The following is a 23,562-nucleotide window of genomic DNA, read 5'->3' on the forward strand; positions in this document are numbered from 1 at the left end:
GCACTTCACAGCCAACGTAGTACCTTCAAAATTTAGTTACTGTTCCAAGGTAGGAAACAGAGCATCCAATTTGCACGTAGCGAGGTCTCAACAAAGAGCATGAGATAACGAAAGCAGAAAATGCTGGAAATACTCAGCAGGAACAGGCAGCATCTGCAGAGAGAGGAACAGGGTTAAAATTTCAGGTCCATGATCTTTCATCAGAACTGGAAGGATTAGGGATGAAGTAGGTCTTAAGCAAGTAGAAAGGTAGGGAAAGGGAGGAATGAACAAAATGCAAGGTCAGTGATGGGGCAGAGGGGAGGAGAGATTAAATAACCAAAGGAATGATGGTACAAGGCACAGGCAGAAATTACTAGAATAAAAAAAAAGAAACAAAAAAGGTGGATCTAAAGAAGATCAAATCAAAAGAGCAGAATCATTCCCAACAGCTGCTGTCTGAAAAATGGGGCCAATGGTTATGAATTGAAATTGTTGACCTCAATGCCTCTGCACTTACTTAAAACCTGTTACATCTCAAACTTCTTCTCGTTCTGATGAAACATTACCTCTGTTGCTCTCTCCACAAATGCTGCCTGGCCTGCTGAGTTATTCAGATTTCCTGCATCCACAGTATTTATCTTTTGTATTAATGACTAGATAATCTGTTACACTTTTGATAATTGGAAGTCTAATTTCTCTAAACCATTACACCTTGAGGTTGATAACAGGCTCATTGCTCTGCAATGGATGGAAGGGAAGAGTACTGTCATAGCTAGAGTACCTAGATTATGAAACAGCCACATTCTTTGATTCACCATCAACAATGTTATTGAGGGAAATCGGCCAATATACAATAAATTAGTGCGTCTTATTTTAACATCTCCTTTGGAATTCAACAAATGGCATGGGGAATTGTAAATGTATACTACGTCTCAGAATCCAGGTCAAACCCTCTCTGGAGGACGGGGCGGGACTCTTTTTGCTATAGGATTGGGCATCTGTGGGAGAAATACTTTTTACTGGCATTCCTTTAATGCTGGATGGAAATGGTGAGCTGCCTCCTAGTCCACACCCTTTCCTTAACCTCAGATGGGACCAAATCAGCCCATTCACTGAAGTGATGCAAATTCCCCCCTACATAACGGCATTAAAATACCTTGTCAGAAAATACCATAGCAACCAGGCTGATAATGGACAGAAGTTCCAGGAAGACAATTGTACACTCATTCGCATCAGTATTCCAAGGACATTCAATTCCTGGGCTTTAAACAATTTAATAAATACTACTGGTGAGAGAAGCTTACCTTTCATGTGATACAAAGTGTCTCTCAACATTTTAAACACCACCACGTAAAGAGGATCACTGAAGTTTCGATAGTACAGATCCAAATTAGCATTTGCCTAAATATCAAAATAGATCTAACAATTACTGTGATGCTCAGCTCAGAAAATCAAACATGTTTTGACTCTATTCAGATAGGATCCTTGAAAATCAATGTTTCCGGTTCTGGCTCTTGCCACAAAATAACCAGCAGCAGAGGTTACATCCTCAAATGGACTGTAGATACTATGCATTATCTGGCCAAGAGATCTGCATTTTTATGCTTATTATTGAATCTTACAGCATAGATGGGGGCTATTTGCCCATCATGCCAGCTCTTTGAAATAGCTATTCAATTCGTCCCAACTCTGCAATTTCTCTATATCCTTGCAAACTTTTCCTTTTCAAGTATATATCTGATTTCCTTTTGAAAGTCATCATGGAATTTGCTTCCACTACCCTTTCAGAAAATGCACTGCAGGTCATAACTTCTCTCATTAATGCTATGGGGCAGTGGCTGGTGCATTTGATTTCAACTTTTCCATCAGGTATGGATGTCATTGAAATAGTTAATAGACACAAACAAAAATTATCTCCTTCTGAAAGAGGCAGGTTCTTTTAGGGTGAACTTTGCACTCATCAAGGAAATATTAACCATTGCCGGGGAATGGTGGATTTCCAATTTTAGCAAGCACTCCCAGATCTGATATAACCACAGCCCTGATACAGTGCAATTCTAAAATGCAGAAAGCATAATGGGATTTCTCCCCTGCAAGTATTTTTTATGCCTTGTTGTAGTAGTTCAGATACTATGGCTAGGACATAGTCTGTGGCTCGCTGCCATTTACCTATATCTGCAATCAGGACAGTCAGCACAGGTAATGAAAGCAAGGCTGGTGCACAGCTATTGCCAGCAACAACACCTAAAGCATAGGTAAAACACAGAAAAACCCCACATGAAACAAATCGATCTGCAACCATCTTGATCAGCTGATGAATCATGAAGCAGATGCTGAAAACCATGGTATAAAATGGGGTGAGGGCAAGGATAGGATAGAATCCAGTGGCACCATGTGTGGCTTTCTGGACCAATAATGTGTATAAAGAGAACATCTGGACAGAGTCTGTGCCTTCTCTGTACCCCTGGCAGCCAGGTGCAGAACACAGGTGAGCTTGCGGCAGAACATCGAACTGGATTTTGTCCCATCATTCTGGTTTGGATTTGAACCCAGTTCCTAGAAATGAGAGGGCAGTGGGTAATGCATTGTGTTGTGTGGACCCCTTCGCAATTTCGTTTTAGACGATTTTAAGCTGGATTAATAAAGCAGCAGTAAACAGTACAATTCCAAAGCAATGAGTGATTCTGCACCTCAGTAACCTCTGCCAATGTTGCATCCAGTGTTTTCAAAACTGACTCAGCCACGATCCGTTTAACCTAGGGGAAGAAACATAGAAACATTCTTCAGTCATAAAATAAATCAGGTAACCCGAAGAACAGAACTCGATCGAGCAGTGGTGAAACAGTCGCCTGTGGAGGGCACCATTGTTTTCGATTAGAAAAAGTGAAATCCAGTATTTAGGGTGCATCTTAGACCAGACAAAAACCACCACCGTTCTCTAAGCATAATCCTGGAGATGACTATGGAATGCCATAAAAACAATCCAAGAGTTCTCCCTGCTAATAGAAAAGATTTGCTAAATTTTCAAGTCAAATAGAAGTTTAAAAAGCTACGGTTCCTATATTTCATAATTGCACTGCTATAAGGTACGTGATTTCAGAATGGTTGTACTAAAATGATGTATTCTCTTGAAACTTGATCGCAGAAAACTATGAAAACACATTGGCAACTTGTCTGAGAAAAAAATGACAAAATCTTCTGACAATTCCACGGCCATTTGGGGAAGCAGGCTCGATGGGCCATATGGTCTACTCCTGCTCCTATTTCTTGTGCTCTTGTTTGATGATTTCGTCTTGTTTAAATGTGGTTGAAGTGAATAGTAAAGATGCAGTTAAGGGGAAGCTGGACGAACACATAAAGGGAGAAGGGAATAGACAGTTACAATGGTAGATTTAGTTGAGAAAAGACCGGAGGAGGCTCGAGTGAAGTATAAACACCTGCATGGACTTGTTGGATTGAATGGCCTGTTTCTGTGCCCTATATTTTATGCAATCCTATGTAATTAACTGAATTACACTGGTCTAGTGTACACTTTATTCTCAGACTAGAGAACAGAAAGCAATCTGTGCAAGGTTAAAAAGATGGTAAGGTATAATATCCAAATATTGCACATGGTTTATGCGATCAATAGGAGTATAGAATGAGTCTTGTGGCTTTTCCTTTTCTAAATCTAGAATTCAGGTCACGCAACAAGTAAATCTATCGAAGATACAAGAAGTCATTTTTTCTCCCTTCTCTTTTTCAAGCTGACTATTTTAAATTGTAAACTCCAGGATAAGCTCATTTCAGTCAGGAGGGCTCCTTCAATCAATCCAAAATAAAAATGGGAAGATAGGATTAAAGAAATCCACACCCTCGTTTTCTGGTGCTCAAAGTGGACCCTATCGCAGACGGGGAGATCGGACAGTATTCAGGTGAAGCAGTGTTAGAAGTCAGGGAACAATTGGACCGGGGTGTGCAGACATAATTCAACCACATACCAAAGTCATAAATTCCGTACTTGCGTTTATAAATTCCTATATTCATATTCCGACTAGAAATTTGTCATGCTGTAATTATTAGTACTGACGCTCCAGCTGCCTGTGTGCACTTACAGCATGATGAGTTCACACAGGTATCATACATAGGAATTTATAATGGAAAAGTTAGCAGGAAGTACACATAGGGTTAAGGCTTTTTATATATATCTTGTGTATATAATGAATATAGCCGAGTTGTGTGCATTCATACAGCACAAAAACATTTGAGTTATCCCTTTCACATAAAAATATAACCACCAATGTTTCACAAACAGAAAGAGCTAAGGAGGCAGACAGCACGCTATAAGTGGGAGGGACATATGAAAGCTTTATCGAAAGATGGGCTTCAATGTGCAAAATTGATATGAGGAAAAACCGTTTTCCCGCAGTGAGTGATTAAGGTCTGAAATGCGCTGCCTGCGAGTGTGGTAGAGGCAGGTTCAATTGAAGCATTCAAAAGGGAATTAGACTTATCCGAAAAGGAAGAACCTACAGGATTACAGGGGGAATGCAGGAGAATGGCACTAAGTGGATTGCTCATTCGGAGAGCTGGTGTAGATATGATGGGCCAAATGGCCTCCTTCTGTGCTATAACAATTCCATGATAAGAGCGCAGATAGCACACTATAAGTGGGAGAGATGTATGAAAGCTTTATCAAAAATATGGGTTTCAAGAACGTACATACCATTTGAAGTAGCTGGCGGAGGTATTCTGGTGGAACATGAAATTCTTTTGTGCTGCAGCCAGTGAACAGTGGGGAGACAGAGAAACTCGAGCTAATGGTGGAGAAGTAATAATAAGGATCCACAGCACTGCCATCGGGGAGGTACGAACCTAAAGCACAGAAAGCCAAGATTCCCGATTACTCAGAGCAGAACCTAACCTAACTTCTTCCAAGAATAATAAAAATACAGCACAGGGGGCCAATCAGTTATTCATGTCTCTGCTGGTTCTTGGTTAATCATAACTTTATATTCATAGCCCTCGGTCACTTCCCCCCCACCAAACAGAGGGAACAAATATTCCCCTATTCATTCTACCAAAACTCTTCATAATATTAAAAAAAATTAAATTTCCTCATAACCATCTCTACCACACTGCAAGGAGCCCGAGAGTCTCAAGTCTCTCTTTATATGGTTTCCCAGCCTTGACCTGCTGAATCTACAATGAGTGACTTTAATATTCTTTCTGTAATAGGCCGTGCAAAAGGGCACAGTATATTTGGCGGGCTAACCAAAACAACATCCACTTACTCAAAACATTCTGCTTCCTGTCTGTTAACTCTATCCATTTATGGCATCGCCTCTTGCAACTGAATTCTATGATTGCGACGCGCGTCATTACATGCCTTCTCACAACCCATACAAGAATGCATTATGCTGCACACCATTTCTCTATGCAGTTGGTCACTTCACTCTTCTATTTTTCTAACATTGACTTGGCTTTAACAAATTTGTATTGACCGTCCTCGATTTACTAGAGTACTTTTTGAAATGTTCGGTAGTGCAATTTGAAATATTCAGTAATTTTATTTGGAATTATACTGACTGTATATGTTCTCATTCATTGGCACTGCACTTTTACAACGTTTTAAATAGCTACAGTTCTGTTTAAAAAAAACGCTGATGCAATCTTGGCAGCATTAAAAATGCAGCATCTTACCTTCGAAATAGTGCAAATTGATCCCTCCAGGTGAACTAGGAATTGCAGTGGAGCGCTCAGGACTTGCCTGCAGTATTTAAAAAATAAACAATGACGATATGCAAAAAAAAAACTGCAAAGTTTGGTGCTGAGTTGAAGCAACTGCACCAAAGCCCTGGTAACAGCAGCTGATTCCACACATACATTAAATTTAGAGGATGAAAGTGAATGATTTAGGAATAAACAGTGCACTTACTAATGGAGTCAGCGAAAGAGCTATTTCTTATATTTCCCCAATATAAATGCTAGGTTATCAGCATTTATCAACATCCTGGAGGTTACCATTGACCAGAAACTGAACTGGACTAGCCATATAAATACTGTGGCTACAACAGCAGGTCAGAGGCTAGGAATCTTGCGGTGAGTAACTCACCCCCTGACTCCCCAAAGCCTGTCCACCATCTGCAAGGCACAAGTCAGGAGTGTGATGGAATACTCTCCACTGCAGCTCCAACAACACTCAAGAAGCTCGACACTCAAAGCAGCCCGCATGATTGGTACCCCTTTCTCAAACATTCACTCCCTCCGCCACCAACTCAAAGTTGCAGCAGTGTGCACCTACAAGGTGCACTGCAGGAATTCACCAAGGCTCCTTAGATAGCACCTTCCAAACCCACGACTGCTACCATCTAGAAGGACAAGAGCAGCAGATGCATGGGAACACCACCACCTGGAAGTTCCCGTCCAAGCTACTCACCATCATGGCTTGGAAATATATCGCCATTCCTTCACTGTCGCTGGGTCAAAATCCTGGAAATCCCTCCCTAACAGCACTGTGGGTATACCATACCATATGCAGCGATTCAAGAAGGCAGCTCACTACAACCTTCTCAAGGGCAATTAGGGATGGGCGATAAATGCTAGCCTAACCAGCAATGTCCACTTCCCATGAATGAAAAAAAAAAATTTATTCTAAAACACAAAGTCTTCTTTTGTGGGAAATAGTAAAAAGAAAAGGCTTAAGATTTACTTTTTCAACTAAAAAGTACTTCCCATTTTTTTTGAAGTTTGCAACAAGACCACTCCACTTAAATTTAATAACGATGAGAGAGAAAATACATCTTTCAGAAACTTAATACTCGTAGCGAACACTAAAATTGAGTTTTGTTTTTGACCTGGGAGACGTTAGTCACGCTGCTGGTTTTATGCCGTAAGCTATCACATGATTGGCAGGCCGTCAGAAGGGAGCTGGGCAGTATTGATCGAAAATCATTGAAGGAGCGCCGCCTCAGTCCATCCATCTCATGGGGAGACTTGAGTGATTGTGGTGTTATTTTGGGAAAAAGCTTTGAAAGAAGAGATTCGTCTGCATTACTGTAACGTCCAAACGCTCTGCCGATTCCAATCAAGCAAGGGACTGCGTATCTGCACAAGTTTTCTGCAAAAAGGCAAAAACTTGCTGTTAATACAGAGCAAACCAACAGGATACAGGTATTGAACTTGATATTTACAATTAGTGTTTTAGCAACAGATCAATAAAAAAAATAAAATGGATAGTTCAGTAAAATCCTATCATATTACCTTTGGCATGTGGAAACTGAAATGGGTAGACGTGATACAAATTTAGAACTTCTTGTGGTTTTAGCCTCCAAAATGCAGACCTTGTGCAAATGTGCTTACAACTAATATGCAGCAAATTTGTGCAGGAATCAAATAGCATCTTTTGACCATTTTGACTGATACACCCATGACCCACAAGCAATAACCATGATCTCAGGACTGAAACATTTTACAGCTTATCAGTAATTCTTCTCTCCAGGATACCATTTCAAACCATTTATCATTTTCCTGACCAAGATTCTGGGACTAAATATCCCCTTTACAAACAGGAATTCACCCAATCCTTGACAAAAACACTCTTCTCTGGCTTTTTGATGAACTAGTGGTAATGTTTGATATTCCATCACCCTCTTATTAAAAATGAGATCTAAATTTATTTTCTTTTTAAACCCTTAACTTTGTCACAGTCACGACAGAAGAACTTTCCTGAATTCAAGCCTTTGGCAATAATCTATTATTTCATGATGGCCGTGCTTAGTAATTTCTTCATAAGAACCTCAAGCAGGATCTTTTAGGTCTGGTGTTTCAGGGCAGTCTATAACTACCTTTATCCTGAGTCTGAGGTGCCAGACACATTCCCAGCAGCACTTCCATGACATCCAGTATAGCCTCCAAAACCTGTAAAATATTTTAAGAAATCAAAAACGACAAAACTCAATTTGTGAGATGTTGACTAAACACTCAATGCTTTCCATTGAAAAATGAGCTGTAAATGCAAAAGGGCTGCACAGAGGCATTTTACACTTCAAAACCTGCACATTACAAATCAACACTCTCCAAACCTAAAGGGAATAAACTGTTGTTCATGATAGTATCACAGAACCACAACGCAAAGCAGTTTCTTAAGGCAGGCAGTCCTACAAATGCAACTAGGAATATGAAGTGCTCCTCCCACCTATTAAAGCCAGTGGTAACTAATATATATGTGTTATTCGTCTTTTTCTGGCATCAAGTAAAAGCATTATGTGTCAATTGAACTGTTGAACAGTAACGGCCAGTTTGAAATTGGTATCTAATTGATAATTAGCTACCAATTACCAAGACTTTAGGCAGTTCTCTCACTCACTTTTCCAGAACCTCTTCGTCCAATTCAGGGTTGCAAGGAGTCGGAGCCTATCCCGACAGGCAATGGGGCTAGGCACGGTACACCCAGGACAGAATGCACGCACGCACGTGCACAGACCGACAATTTACCGTAACCAATCCATTGTCTTCGGACATTGGGAGGAAACTGGAGCACCCAGAGGAAACCCACGCAGACACAGGGAGAATGTGCAAACTCCACACAGACAAAGGCTCAAGGTCAGGATCAAACCTGGGTCCCTGGAGCTGTGAGGCAGCAGCGCTAACCCACTGCACCACCCTTTAGACATTTCTAACAAAAGTAATTTCTCTATGGTATCAGAACAATGCCTCACCTGTACTCTTAATGTAGGTTCCCTTTGGGCTACATCGAAAAGTAGAGTCACCAAACAGAAGCTGAAGTTTTCGGCAACAGGAAGCCTTCCTGCAAGATAGAAAAATTAACAAGTTGTGAGTACTTCTCCCCTTGCACACTACAACCCCACAACCCACACTGCCATCCTATCTGTACTAGCTAAGCTGCACCTTCAGCAACTTTCCATTCCTAAGTCACCAATCTGTGGCACTGTGACTCCAACATACTGGGACAATGTGAAAAATCCTTCACTGGCATTAAAAAGGCAAATGTTGAACTTCAGTTCAATCAGTGCCATGCTGTTACAAGTTACAGAAGCACAGTTCCTGCTGGTTTCTAGTTTCAGAACAGTGATACATTCTAGCCAAACATTGAGAATTTCTGTTGCATTCAGCACATTGAAACGAAGTGTAATTTGAAATAGTAACAGGATAATATCTCCTATCCACCCACGCTAATATAAATCACACATTTACAGCATGAAAACAGGCTAATCAGCTCAACAAATCCATGCCGGTGTTTATGCTTCACACAAGCCCATGTTAAGAATATTGTTCTTCTCCTGTGAAGTCCAATACAGCTCAACTATGAAAATCGAAAAGGTTTCCTGAGCAAATTTACTACCATATACTTGGATATTGGTATCACGTTGCAGATTATTTCTGTGTGACATTCCCTTCCTATTCATAATGTTGCTTTACTACAATTACTATACATACATTTTCAGAGATTAGAACATGATTAAAATAACAATAGCAGTAACATTAGATCGCTGATGGATATCAAAGCTACATATATGTTTACGAGGATTCGCGTTCCTGAACGTATATAAATTGGATGGTGTCAGACATTTAGTCTAAAAGCTCTGATCCAAGAAGGATTACTCAATTATCTCACCTAATTTGTAGGAATACAATTTCTCTTAGTCTTTATTTCCTCCCATGGCTATAGCTACAATTCATGAGTATCTCTACTCCTCCTGCACACACAGAACACCAAAGCCTATTTAATACTGAAACGGTTATAAGTGACTAAAATCTCTTCTAGTCAGTAAGGGATCAATCCAAGTATCCTGAATAACAAGAAATGCTTTAAAAATGGATACTCCAGCATAAAAAGGAAATTAGTAAATGCTGATGGGGCTCTTCCCCTCCCTCAGATGTACAAAGGAATGAGATTTATTTTTAATTAGAGAAGATTGCTCTAAACATGCAGTTAATACTTGAGAATTACGAACATTTAGTTACTCAGTGCTAATTATGTTACAGAAATCCTCTAGTGCAGGACAGCTCAGAAATAAACTCCAATTAACCTTTCTATTTCTCCAGCAGGAAAGAGGGAGACCAATAACCATGTAAAGCTAAAGAATGCACAGCTCTTTTGCCATTTGTAGCAAATGATGAACTTGATTAAGTACAGATATAATAAAGTATGCAGTGACCTTTTGTTCTAAACTATAACAAAGCAGTTAAAAAACCATATGGGATCCTGGGCTTTATAAATACGTGGAGCAGAATTTTCCTGTGGACTTTGGGACCCTAATTTTGGGATCAAATGGGGGTCCCGAGCTCTCACTTGCCATCAGCGAGGGCAGCATTGCAATCATCTGGAGGATGCCTCCTAACTGACTACCTCCAAACTCAGCTCCCAACGCTGCCATCCCAGAGGCCAGCAGCTCTGGAGCCTCAGCAGCCCCACTGGGAGAGGTGGATGCTGGTGGTGCAGGTCAGGGGACGCAGAAAGGTAGTTGAATCAGGCTGAATAGAGGGGGAACCCCCTCCGCTGCGTCGGTCTCGGGTCCAATTGTGGCCTATCATGAACATAGACCCCTCTTTGCAACAGAGCGTCTGCCTCCAATGACTCACTAGCCTGCTACATGGAGGATGGCAGCTTCGAGTTGGCAGCCTCTGTACGTGGTGTGGGGCCACTCCTCCACTGCCAAAATGGCCGAAAGGCCATTAAAAATCCATCCCAACTGAGGCCTCAACAATGCAAATTGGCTGCCCGTCTTTGTGGACCATCTCAGCGGCAATGTCTTGGGGAGCTATTCCGACAAGGTTGCACTCTATCTTCCTGCCCCCTTCTGCCTCCAAGCCTACCCAAAGGGCTGAGAAAATTCAGCTCATAGTGTACAAATGTCAGGAAATTCTGCTACATCTATAAAAATTAATAGTTTAGCTCCAGCTTCCAATTCTGGGCACGACACTTTATAATAAGAACGGGAAGGCTTTGAACACAGCACAGGAAATATTTACTCGAATGGTTCCAGGGATGAAGGATTTCAGTTACATGGATAGACAGCAGAAGCTGGGGATGTTCTACTAAGAGCAGAGAAGGTCAAGAGATTTCATTGAACAGTTTGAAATCACAATGAGTTTAGATAGAGCAAATGAAGAGACTATCCAATGGCTGAATGGTCGATAGCCAGGGAGCAAGATTTAAAGTGACGGGTAAAGAGACAGTATGAGGAAAAACTTTTTTATGCGATGAGTGGTTAGGATTTGGAAGGCACTGCCTGATTGGGTAGTGGATAAGAATTCAACAATAGCCTTTAAAAGCAAACTGCGTAAATACTAACAGGAGAAAGACATTTCAGGGATACGGGGAGAACGGGGGAGTAGTGCTAACTGGATTACTCTTCAAAAGAGCCAGCACAGACTCAAAGCCCTGAATGGCCTCCTTCTGTGCTGTAATACTCCATGACGCTGAGAATAATAAAGAAAAGTTTCAGATAGTCCCACGATTGCGGCCAATTTTTTCTATCCCTATTTTTCACTCCTACACTTGTGTAATCACTTCTCCCCCACTCCCCCCAACCCAACTGACAATCATAAAATATGGGAAGCGGGCAGCAAAGTGAGGTTGAGGCAGAAGATCAGCCATGATCATGCTGAATGGCAGAACAGGCTCGAGGGGCTGAATGGTATACTCCTGCTCCGATTTATGTTCTTAGAAAATATGACACCACATTTATGAAAACCATTTCTTTAAAATAAAAGCCAAAGGAATCACATTTTGCTGTCATGATATCAAAACACAAAAGCATCTCCAACACAAACTGATACCTCTCCCCTACTGCCATAGCGAAGCAGCAGAGATCTAGTGCTCCGCCACAGGATGGCTATTATCACCTCTGAGCAGCAGTGAGAGAGGTTGGAGGTCGTCAGAGCATCTCCTTGGCCGGAAATGTATTCAACAGCTTTTGGTACAAGGGATATGTTTTATAAATGTGCTTACAATTATGATGGGATAACTCTCATCTTTGTTTTCAAATCCTCCCAGGGCCTCAGCTCTCATCTCTTATAGCTTCCTCTAGCCCTACACCCTTCCAAGATCTCTGCTCTCCTCCAATTCTGGCCTCTTACTGATCTCCATATTTTAATCACTCCACCATTAATGGCATGCCTTCAGCTCTGGGCCTTAGCTCTGGAATTCCCTCCCTAAATCTCTTGGACTCTTCACCTCTCTCTCCAGGTTTATGATGCTCCTTAAAACCTGCAAGTCAGAAAGACAGGAACTAGACTTACATACCATAGATAGTGGTGTATAAGTCAACCTTTGAAGCCTTGAAAAATCCTTCCAAAAACAGGAGTCGATTTATACGCTGAGTATAAAACGTGAACTGTTGCTGTAGGTGATCACCATTTTGAAATGTCAGGAAAAAACATCAGTAATTCAAATTAACTCAATGTGGCACCTTTTATTGAATAAATTATTTGTAGAAAGATACCTTTAACCACAATCAAAATGTTTTTTTAAAAAAAAACAAATTCATCATCAACATCCGACGCAAAGAATTCATCAAGTTCATTGAGTCACTTTTGCTTTGGTATCATCATGAGGATCCCACTCTGGATCAGATTTGGCACTTTTGGCTTCAGAATCATCCCTCCACAACAAATCATTCTCCGTTCCATCCACTGAATTGGATATTCTGCATTTTTTGAACGATATGATGCCAGTTTATGCTTTAATAGCATCCCACAATTTGATGACAAAATCACATGAAACATCAAGCAGGACAGCATGCATAATTTCCACTGCTTGTGAGGATCTTTTCTCCGGCAGCCATCAACCTATTGATTTGGCATGAATATGATGCTTCAATGGCTGTTGAGGCACTCATTCAAAGGCTAAGCTATGGAACAAAAACAGAAAATGCTGGAAAAACTCAGCAGGTCCTTCTTCATATGGGTCATGCTGCTAGACCATGCTGAGTTTTTCCAGCGTTTTCTGTTCTTGTTTCAGATTTCCAGTACCGCTGTATTTTGCTTTTACCCTTAGTGGCTAAATTATGGACACTGGTATAACAGCAATGTGGATGTTGTTTCACTGTAGGCATCTCTTGATTTCATTGGTTATATGGGATCTGAACATGTCCCATACTAATAAGCTGAGCTCTTCGAGTAAGCCACCAGGACGCCTGTTCCACTGTTATGATGTGTGCCAAGCGGATCAAATCCACAAGAGAAACTTGATCACACGATCACAACGGTTTTGCAATTTGTATTTATTTTGAGATGCACGCCCTGAATTCAGGAGCAACAAGTCCACCAAGACTTGAGATTTTTTTTAGAAAACTAAATTAAACATTCATTAACAAAAGAAAAGATTTCAAATGCACACATGGTCTACAAATCACTACTATAATAACTCCAAACACCCCTAATTAATCTGGCTTCCAGTTATACCTCCAGTTAAGGCAACGGTAAAAAAAATAGATTTTAAACAGATCCAGGCAAGTCAACACAATACCCTGGACAGTAGAATTCAAAGTGCCTTTTCCCAACTTCAGTTTCTGTAGACAGCAGGCTTAATGCACAAATACTGGAGCCTTCTCACACTTCTGTTAGATCTTACAATGCCTTCCCTGACACATAGCCTCATTCTCCTTTATAAGTGTTTCTCCCTTTTAATGTTAATTCCATTGATCCCATATGTCTTTGGAACTTTATCTTTCTCATAATATAAATCTTTTCATGGTGCTAATATTGTCAGTAACCTTTGGGAAAAATAAACACACTGCTTAGCCTAGCTTCTCTGGCTAGGTGTAAACATCCTACAATCTCTTTGAAACTCAAACTGTCCTGGTTTATGTAAAAATGCAAATTCTCCTCACCTTACGTTCTAAGACTTCAGCCATGTTTACGTATTTAGCATTTCAAACCTAGCTTCTTTTGATGAGTCAAAGCCTCCAGACCAGCTGTCTCCAATTCAATCAAATCCCACACCCACACAGAAACTATCCAAACCCCACTATTAACCTACTTTTACAATAAATCACAATAATATTATGAGAATTATTATACTTTCATGACACCACACATTATCAATCCATAACTTCACTCCATCCTCATCCATCCAACCATTGTCATAGGTAAGCACAAGAATTCCTGCAGGGAACTTGATGTTCGGCATGATTTTACATTTGAAAATTACCATAGGCTTTAATTTTGTTCCGTCGGCCATGCAGGCTAATATCAGCATGAATCTTGCCTTCATATCCTGTAGTTTTCACTAGACATTTTATTTTTTGAACATTTCCATTCCACAATTCTGATGCTGGGCACGTGGAAATTCATGGGCGCTTCATCCATGTTGCCAACGTTACTTAATGGGTACTCGTGTATTTGCCACTATCTGCTGATGAATCACTGGAAACTGGTAGTTTTGGCATCGGGGTCTTTCGGCCATCTCTGAGCGATCTTGGTCTTCTGCCATGACACTAGACATTCGCATTCCATAAAGCGGCTGCAGCAACTAGATATTGCTCTGAAATCTTTGCTGAACTCAGGGTTTGATTTGGCCCACTTCAGTGTGTGTCAGGTGACAACGTTAACCATTCTGACAATTTTTGAGGACCCATTCTGGCACATGCTCCTCAAGCTCAGGCTAGTGACTGAGTGTGTCCCTATTCTCATGGCACATTTGGTCTTGGGGATCTTCTTCAGGGTGGATTCCTTCTTCCATTCTTACACCAGTTTTTCATTAGACCGAATTCCCTCGCTGCAGCGTAGTTATTTAGCAAATGTTATGACTTTTAGCTTGAAATCAGCTCCATAGCTAATTTTTTTTTTTGCCAGAGGGCCCATTTCTGTTTGTTGCTCACCATGCATGGTCTGCTCTGTGTAAACTTCCACGCGCCTTCTTGACAACATGGCCCCTAAGACCTGCTTGAGCCCATGCGCCAACTTATGTGAGTAAAACATGCATGTCGATGGTGAAAATTTAAGGCTGACTCCTAATAACATCTTCTTAGCAGAAAAGGAGGGGTTGACTTATACACTGAGTATAGACCTCAACATGATCTTTGGCGCTGACAAAATGGGGTTGCCTTATACTCCAGGATCTACAGTAGATTCCCCAGCTCAATTATTCAATTCTAAACAAAATCTATTGTGGCCTACATTAACTCATTAAACCCAGCAAAACCATGACTAGATACAACATGGCAAAACAAATTACATGAAGAAAGAAGTCACATTTACATAACACATTTCACGTCCTCAGAGATGCCCAATGTGTTGCACATTCGATGAATTTCCTTTGGAAGTACAGTTGCTATTGGTTTGTAGGCAAATGCCACAGGCAATTTGCACATAGGTCCCATAAGCACAATGAGATGAATGACGACTGTTTATGTGGTATTAGTTGAGGGCTGACTGCTGGCCAGATCAGTGCCATGGATCTTTCACATCCACCTGAACAGACAGACGATCCTCAGTTTGTGTGTCATCTGTAAGGTAATGCTTCCTTGGTACTGTACTAAATTCTGGGGACATTAAGTTGTGAAGAGTTAAGTTGGGAGAGGTCTGGAGGGTTATGGACTAGGTGCAGGTCAATGGGACTAGCGGAATAATATTTCGGCACAGACTAGAAGGGCTGAATGGCCTGTTTTCTGTGCTGTAGTGTTCTATGGTTCTATGGTTCTAAGAGGACATAAGGAGGCTATAAAGGGATATAGATAGGTTAAGTGAGTGGGCAAAGATCTGGCAAATAGATTATAATGTGTGCAAATGTGAAATTGTCCATTTTCGCAGGAAGAATAAAAAAGCGTGTTACCTAAATGCTGAGAGATTGCGGAGCTCTGAGATAGAGGGATCTGGGTGTCCCAGTGCATGAATTGCAAAAAGTTAGTATGTAATTAGGAAAGCTAATAGAATGTTATCATTCATTCTGAGTACAAAAATAGGGAGGTTATGCTTCAGTTATATAGGGCATTGGTCAAACCACATTTGGAGTACTGTGTACAGTATTGGTCTCCTTATTTAAAGGAAGGGTACGAACAAGGAGCAGGAGTAGGCCAATCAGCCCCTTGAGCCTGCTCCGCCATTTAATAAAATCATGGCTGATCTGATAGTAACCAGAAATTTGCATGCCACCTACCCCCGATAACCTATCACCTCCTTGCTTACCATGAATCTATCCACCTCTGCCTTAAAAATATTCAAAGGCTCTGCTTCCACCACCTTTTCAGGAAGAGAGTTCCAAAGACTCACGACCCTCTGGTTGGAAAAAATTTCACTTCATCTCTGTTTTAAATGGGGGTGTCCCTTATTTTTAAGAAGTGACCCCTAGTTCTAGATTCTCCCACAAGAGGGAACATCCTCTCTAAATCGACGCTGTCAAGACCCCTCAGGATCTTATATGTAAGTGCGGTTGAAGCAGTTCAGAGAAGGTTTACTCGATTAATACCTGAGGAAAAGCTAGGCTTGTATCTGCTGGAGTTTAGAAGAGTAAGAGGCGACTTGATTGAAACATATAAGATCCTGAGGGGTCTTGACAGGGTGGATGTGGAGAGGATGTTTCCTCTTGTGGGAGAATCTAGAACTAGGGGTCACTGTTTAAAAGTATGGGGTTGCCCATTTAAGACAGAGAGGGTGAGAATTTTTTTCTCTCAGTGTCATGAATATTTGGAACTCTCTTCCTCAAAAGGCAGTGTAAGTAGAGTCTTTGAATATTTTTAAGGCAGATGTAGATAGGTTCTTGATAAGCAAGGAGGTGAAAGGTTATCAGAGGTAGGCAGGAACGTGTTGAGGTTACAATTAGATCAGCCATGATCTTATTGAGTGGCAAAGCAGACTCAAGGGGCCGAGTGGCCTGCTCTTGCTCCGAATTCATTTTTTCATATGACATTTGGACTCATCCACAGCCACTAGTTTGGATTTGAACCTATAGCCTTTTGCCTCAGAGGCATCATTGAGCCAGGTTAACAGTACAATGGAAGCAGAAATACCTCCTGCGGATGATAACTGTTGATGCTCATGAATTTATTTACATTTAGTATTAATTTCACATGCAAAATGCACAAATCAGAAGTGACTTACAGGGATCAAAGGGTTAAGAAGTAATGTTTAACTTCTCTTAGCCAGTTAGTGAAGGAGACCAGAAGTCAGGCTTTACGCAGTTTTAGATTTATTCGCAAAGTGAGACATTACAAACGTATAGCTCCTAACTTGACAACCCACCACCAGTGTCAATAAGTGTCTCTTTATGTGCTCAAGTCATTACGCAATGAATCCCCCCACCACCGCCCCCCCCAAAAATCAACTGTAGACACTAAATCTTAATTTATACAATTAACAACTAACACCAGCTTATTAAAGCAAAGGGTTCTCCTCTTTGACTCAATTCCCATTTTTGGGCAAGCTGAAACTCCACACTATGTTTCACCATATCCTGTGCAACCTCTATTACAATAGAAGCGTACAGAGCTCTGGAGAAGAGTCATACAGACTCAAAATGTTAACTCTGTTTCTCTCTCCACAGATGCTGTCAGACATAAGTTTTTCCAGCATTTTCTGTTTTTATTTAAGAATGTGCTTCGTCCGCCTCATACGTCTCTAGGTGTGGGAAGCAAATCAAGAAGAGTAGACAACAAAACTGAGATGCCATTACCTCGACTTTTCTTCCCTGAGCTGTCTTCAATCCACTGGACTTTAGGTAATCCCTTAAGAAGCCGTAGCAGGTAGGGAACCACCGTTTCTTTATGCTATGAAAAATTAACAACAAATTGGTTAATTTGTCTAAATCAAATCATTTTGTGAGTTGACAGTACCAAAGTAGAAGATCTAGCAAGACCTTTTTTTATTATTCATTCATGTGATGTGGGCTTCGCTGGCTGGGCCAGCATTTATTGCCTATCCCAAGTTGCCCTTGAGAAGGTGGTGGTGAGCTGCCTTCTTGAACCGCTACAGTCCCTGTGGTGTAGGTACACCCACAGTGCTGTTAGGAAGGGAGTCCCAGTATTTTGACCCAGTGACAGTGAAGGAATGGCTGATATATTTCCAAGTCAGGATGGTGAGACTAAAGGAGACAGTGAAAGGTTTCAGGTGGAATGCGGAGGCGATTTAATATGGGCAAGGGTACGATCATAATTTGGGAGTAGAATGCAACTATGCACTCATTAGAAATACATTGAAGGATGTGGGCAAACAGATTTTGGCACCCCATTATTGGAGGACATTAAAGCCACAAAACGATTGAGTGTAGATTCAATAGCATGATGCCCGGGATGAGAAACAATAGTCACGAGGAGAATTACAGCAATGGGGCTGTAATTTCCAATGAATCAGAGAAGGCGAAGAGTAAACCCTGGATGGATTTTTTAAAAGGTTTTGATGGATGGAAGAAGGAAAAACTATTTACTCTGGTTAGGGAGTCAGTCAGGAGAGGCTGTAAAATTGAAGTTATCACTAACAGAGTGAGGAAAAACATTTATTTATGCAGCCGGTTGTTGGAGTATGGAACGGTTTGCCACAGAGAGGTTGAGGCAGACCCTATGGCATCTTCCAAGGAGAAAATTGGGTAAAGATTCTTACTATTGGTCAGTCATTCATGTTAATATTTAATGTTAAATTGCTATGTCAACCTTTCTCAATCAATTTTCAGTATATCATTCAATTTTCCTATGTCAACAGTCATAATGTAATTTTCGTCCAATTTTCACCCTTATCTTGTATTTCAAGAATATGTTCTATTCATCAACTGGTCACGAGAAATATCAATGATCATTTTGAACCATTTTTAAACTTCTTTTGGAAAGTTTTGCAGGCAGAAACCAGCTTGTCCATAAAATAACGGTAACTTCTACGGAACTTGCATGAAGAAGAATTTTCAAAAAAAATCCTTGTTGTTTGACAAACACAAGCAACAGTTCAGGAACTGTGGCAGGCTGCCTTGTAACAAGAGCCTTTTAGGTAGCATTAAAGCCAAGACAAGAGATACCATAGTGAAACAGATTCTAGTAAAAAGACATATTTGCCGGGGGGGGGGGGGGGGGGGTGCGCGCGTGGGAGGTGTGAGTAAGCGTATGACGGGAGGTGTGAGCAAGAGGCGGGTGTGTGCGCAGGCACAGAATGTGTCCACAGTCTGTCTCACTCCTAGTATTAGGGTTCCCATTCACCCTCACCCACAAACACCATCGTGCACTCCCATCCACTCTCACGGTGGGTGAGGGTGAGCGAGTGAACACCCTGAGACTGGGAGTGTTCGGACACGGACACGCTCACCCTTATTATTACTCTTTTTTTTTGCTCTGCAAGTTGTTTCTTTTCATACCTCAGCTTTATTTTGGTTCATGTTTATGGTTGTGCCAACATTTATCCTTCCGAAATTTGCTCCTCAGCCCCTCGAGTGAGAAAAACTTTGATGTTGCCCCACACGCGAGAAGGTTGAACAGCCTGCCACAGTTCCTGCAGTACTCATTGTGGAGCACGCTCCCAGACACCAACACATAAAACTCCAGGATATTCCAGCCATATCAAAATACTTTCAGGACAAAACTTTCTTACCTGAAGATTTGACTCTGTCAGAAAAACTCCCAGAGCAATTACTGCATCTCTGCGCCGTTCATCCAGCTGAAAAATGCCATGGAAATCCACAGGAGACATACATAATAACTTTTCTACCTGCAAGAAAAAAAAGCAAATTCAAGCTTATCTGTCTCAACAAAGAACATCAAGCAACAGAAAATGCTAAACACTCATGTACACATTATCCCCACATTTTTGTCAAATCTGGAAGAAAAGTCTGCGCAATTAGGTGACATTCTTTATGCAGCTATTTAAGATGGTCTGGAATGCAATGGCAGGAAGTGGTGGGAGCAGAACCAATAATACCTGTCTAAAGGGATTGGATAAATATTTGAAAATAAGCTTTTTTGCACATCTGAGAGGAGAGAGAAGTGAGGTTAATTGGATGGCTCTTTCAAAGGCCGAGAACAAATGGCCTCCTTCTGTACTGTATGAATCAATATGTTTATGATGCATGTATAAGTTGTGTCATCAATTATCACTATTCCATAAAGAGTGAGGAATTTCCTCTTAATGCACAAAGATTGTTCCATTCACAGCCACCAGAACAAACTGATTTGGCCAGCAAACGAGGAGCTTGCAAAAGGACATGAGAGACAAGCTGCCATGGATAATCCAAAAGAGGCAGGAAAATAAGAAAGGGCTGAGAGGAGTGAATATACTCCCCGATTACGTTACAGTACCAACCACAGCAACATCTCATAGCATATGACTTTGTCCCTACTTTGTACTCTAGACTTATACATGAGTATATTCAGTAATTCCATTTATATTACATAGATTCCCAACTGATTTTTATGGTTTTATTTTAATTTCAATTCAACCCCATAATCTGACACAAGATTTTCAATAACATATTAATCCTACACACAAAATCACAATATTTACAATTATAGTTTTGGTATCTTTATACTTTTGAATTCTATTGTCTTTTTGTTTATTATGACATAAACAAAACAAGTGTTGCAGATAGCCTTTATTCAATTACAGCCCTAATAAAATATTTATTCAATATCCGATATATAATACACCTACAACTACAGTGCAGTGTTTGTACAGTAAACAGTCACATCAGTCTATAGGATAATCATCCTGCTTAATCTTTAGTTGGCACATTGTTATGAGACAGCCTTTCGGTAACGCTGAGTTATTAAAAAATCCCAGAGGGAAATTTAAACAACTGTCATAACGTATTTTTTAAGTAGTATGTTTGAGATGTAACTCTAAATTCAGGAATCAGACCACCAGTTCTCGAGAGGTTTTATGTTAAACTAAATGAAACATTTTATTAATTTACACAGATTAACATGTATATACACATACAAATTACTACTATCACAACTTTTAACAAATTCCCAAACTAATCTCAAGGCAACAGCATAGATTTTACCAGGCACCAGGCAAAGCATTTTCACCTTACGAATTCAAACTGAGGTTCCATTCACTTTGGTTCCTGTGGAGCCAGTTGTAGGCTTAAAGCTACTTTGATCTTACATTGCCTTTGCCCTACACACACTAAACTGAAGTTATACCTAGCACAGTTCATTGAATGTAAATTCTCATTGCATCACCAGCCTCTTTGAACTCCACTTCTTCTAACAATAAAACCCCTTTCATAGTACCAATTTTATTAGTAATATAAACATATTGCTTGGTCTCTGCTAGCTAGGTGCCAGGTTTCACCCCATTTCTTGAATGCTCTATTCAAACAAATGCAAATGCAGTCTACCTCTCTTAGATCTGAAAACTAGTGCACATCAAAGCACCCAGACTAGCTGCCTTTAATCCAATTAAGACACCCCCACAGACTAAACCTCTATTTTAAAAGAAAAATGTTTTCCAATAATATTATATACATTAATAGCTTCATGACACACATATTCTTTAATTATTCCTGCCTACTATTACAGGTTTAACCAATGAAAAAACAAGATGCCTATTGGCCACATTTCATGGTTTTTAGTAAAATTATACAGAATATGGGAAACCCAATAGCTGTCAATATTTTTGTCATTATAATGATTAGGGCTTCTTCAGTATAAATGGGTAAATAATTATTCTTCAGTAACTAGCTCATTTGCAATAGAGATTATTTCCCGTGCATTAATAACAGTCTTCTAACTTTGCAATCATTATTTTTATTTGATTTTCCAAATGAAGTAATTGGCTGAAAAGATGATTTCTGAAGTTTAATCAGCAACAACATAAGAAACCAAGAACACAGGGAGATCACTGTTATCATTTGTTTACTTCGGTCCTTTTATCAGTCACTTATTTCTTCTCCCAAATCATCACCTCCCTTTTTAGATACTCCAACTGTCACTGTTGACTGCCCTACATGTGAATCGACCTGTGAATCAATCACTATGTGCAAAGGGATGAATCATTGTAAGCAACTTGTATTTATGTAGCATGTTTAATGTAGTAAAAGCCCCAAGGTGCTTCAGAGGAGCTATAAAACAGAAACTGACACCGAGCCATATATGGGGATATTAGGAGAGATGATCAAAAGGTTGGTGTTAGTAGGTTTTAAGGAGCACCTTAAAGGAGGGAGAGGCAGAGAAAGGGAAAGGAATCACCCATGTTACCATTCTCTGAATCCTCTGCAATTATTATTTATCTTAAATCTGTTTTTATTCTTCTTACCTGTTTCTTGCCTACTTCCAGTATAGAAAACTCCAATGTATTTCTTACTGCTGTCAATCCAAGGGGGTATAAAATCCAGTAGGAATTGTTTTCACTACTAACATCAGATTACCAATGACAAATGTAGCTTCCTCATCATCCTGACTGAAGTTAGCTAGTACCACACACAGAGAATTGAACTGGGAATCTTTCAACTTTCCATGCCACAAAAAATAAAGCAATTTGTATTTACATATCCTAAGGAAATCTCAAAGCACTTCACAGCCAACGACCCACTTTTGAAGCAGTCATTGTTGCAATGAAGGAAAACACAGAAGCAAGTTTGGACGGGGGGGTAGGGAGGCTTGGTTTCGCATCTTTATCAGACACTGCTGCAATCCCTCATTACCACACAAAGGTGTCAGCCTAGATTACATCCTCAAGTCTCTACAGTGGAGTTTGAATTCACATCCTTCTGATTCAAAGATGAGAATGTTACCATTGAGCACTACTTTTTAGCCATGGAGGGAATTCAAACTAAACGCTTTACATGAAGATATCTCCAAGCACAAAGATCTGCATTTCAAAGCAATGCATCTACAAATTAATTTCAACTAAATAAAATAATTTTTTTTAAATGTAAAGAGGTATAGCAACAGACTTGATCAATCAATAAAGTACTAAAGGGGCCACTATCCAACAGGATAAACTTTCCAAATTGTGCTCCACACATTTTCACAAGGTGAGAATGGATGCAGACCAGTTGCCCATTCTAGCTCATCCACCCAGAAAAACTCCACAGTAACTCCATTACTATATCCAGTGTTTGTAAATATGATCCCAGGGTTTTCCCCTCCACTACTCCATCTGGAAATATACTCCACACATTGATTATTGTATGAAAAACTTTCTGGATGTTAGTCCTAAACTTAACTTTTACTGGCCTGAACCTGTGCTCCCCTTCTACACCATTTGACTTAATACAATATTCCTGATTCATCTTTCCTGTTTGTCTATTTTGTATACTTCTATTGTAACGAAACTATCAGATTTTTCACACTAGGATATTGTAAGGTAGGTTTATGGTTGTGAGTGCAGATGGCCCAATCCGTGTGACTGATTTCATTGAATTAGAGTCAGATACACTGCAAGGTTGAAATTATCAGAAGAGTCAGGTGTAGTGCTAAATGAGTGAGCTAGAGTCGAAGAGCCAGCAGACAAGGTGTGATCGAGCAGACAACGATGGGCCAAACGGACTCCTTTCTGCATTGTGGTATTCTGAGTGGGACTTGAACCAGGAACCCTGCTGTGACTTGAGGGGGCGAGAGTGCTCCCCACTGAGCCGACAGCTGACCTAAAACTAAAGGTAAAGAATTGGGCAGCAGAAGAGCGCATTGACAAAGTGAGAGTTGCTGCTAAGAG

General features: G+C 40.4%; 1 protein-coding gene across 2 annotated transcripts in view; it reads right to left on the reverse strand.

Moving 5' to 3' along the window:
• pi4kab (phosphatidylinositol 4-kinase, catalytic, alpha b) overlaps window positions 1-23,562 on the reverse strand; it is a 147,733-nt gene that overhangs the window by 123,867 nt on the left and 304 nt on the right. Inside the window, exons 2-10 of one of the 2 annotated variants that reach the window (XM_078554470.1) lie at window positions 19,495-19,616; window positions 17,600-17,693; window positions 8,682-8,770; window positions 7,809-7,881; window positions 6,819-7,081; window positions 5,665-5,731; window positions 4,688-4,836; window positions 2,673-2,738; window positions 1,287-1,383 (exon numbers count right to left, since the gene is read on the reverse strand). In XM_078554470.1, the coding sequence (XP_078410596.1) occupies window positions 1,287-1,383; window positions 2,673-2,738; window positions 4,688-4,836; window positions 5,665-5,731; window positions 6,819-7,081; window positions 7,809-7,881; window positions 8,682-8,770; window positions 17,600-17,693; window positions 19,495-19,616 (1,020 nt within the window). Of the gene's footprint in view, window positions 1-1,286; window positions 1,384-2,672; window positions 2,739-4,687; window positions 4,837-5,664; window positions 5,732-6,818; window positions 7,082-7,808; window positions 7,882-8,681; window positions 8,771-17,599; window positions 17,694-19,494; window positions 19,639-23,562 lie in introns of those variants that run through there. The other variant, XM_078554469.1, reaches the window with a different exon arrangement.

The sequence above is a fragment of the Cetorhinus maximus genome, chromosome 12, assembly GCF_964194155.1.
Source record: "Cetorhinus maximus chromosome 12, sCetMax3.hap1.1, whole genome shotgun sequence".
Lineage (NCBI taxonomy): Eukaryota > Metazoa > Chordata > Chondrichthyes > Lamniformes > Cetorhinidae > Cetorhinus > Cetorhinus maximus.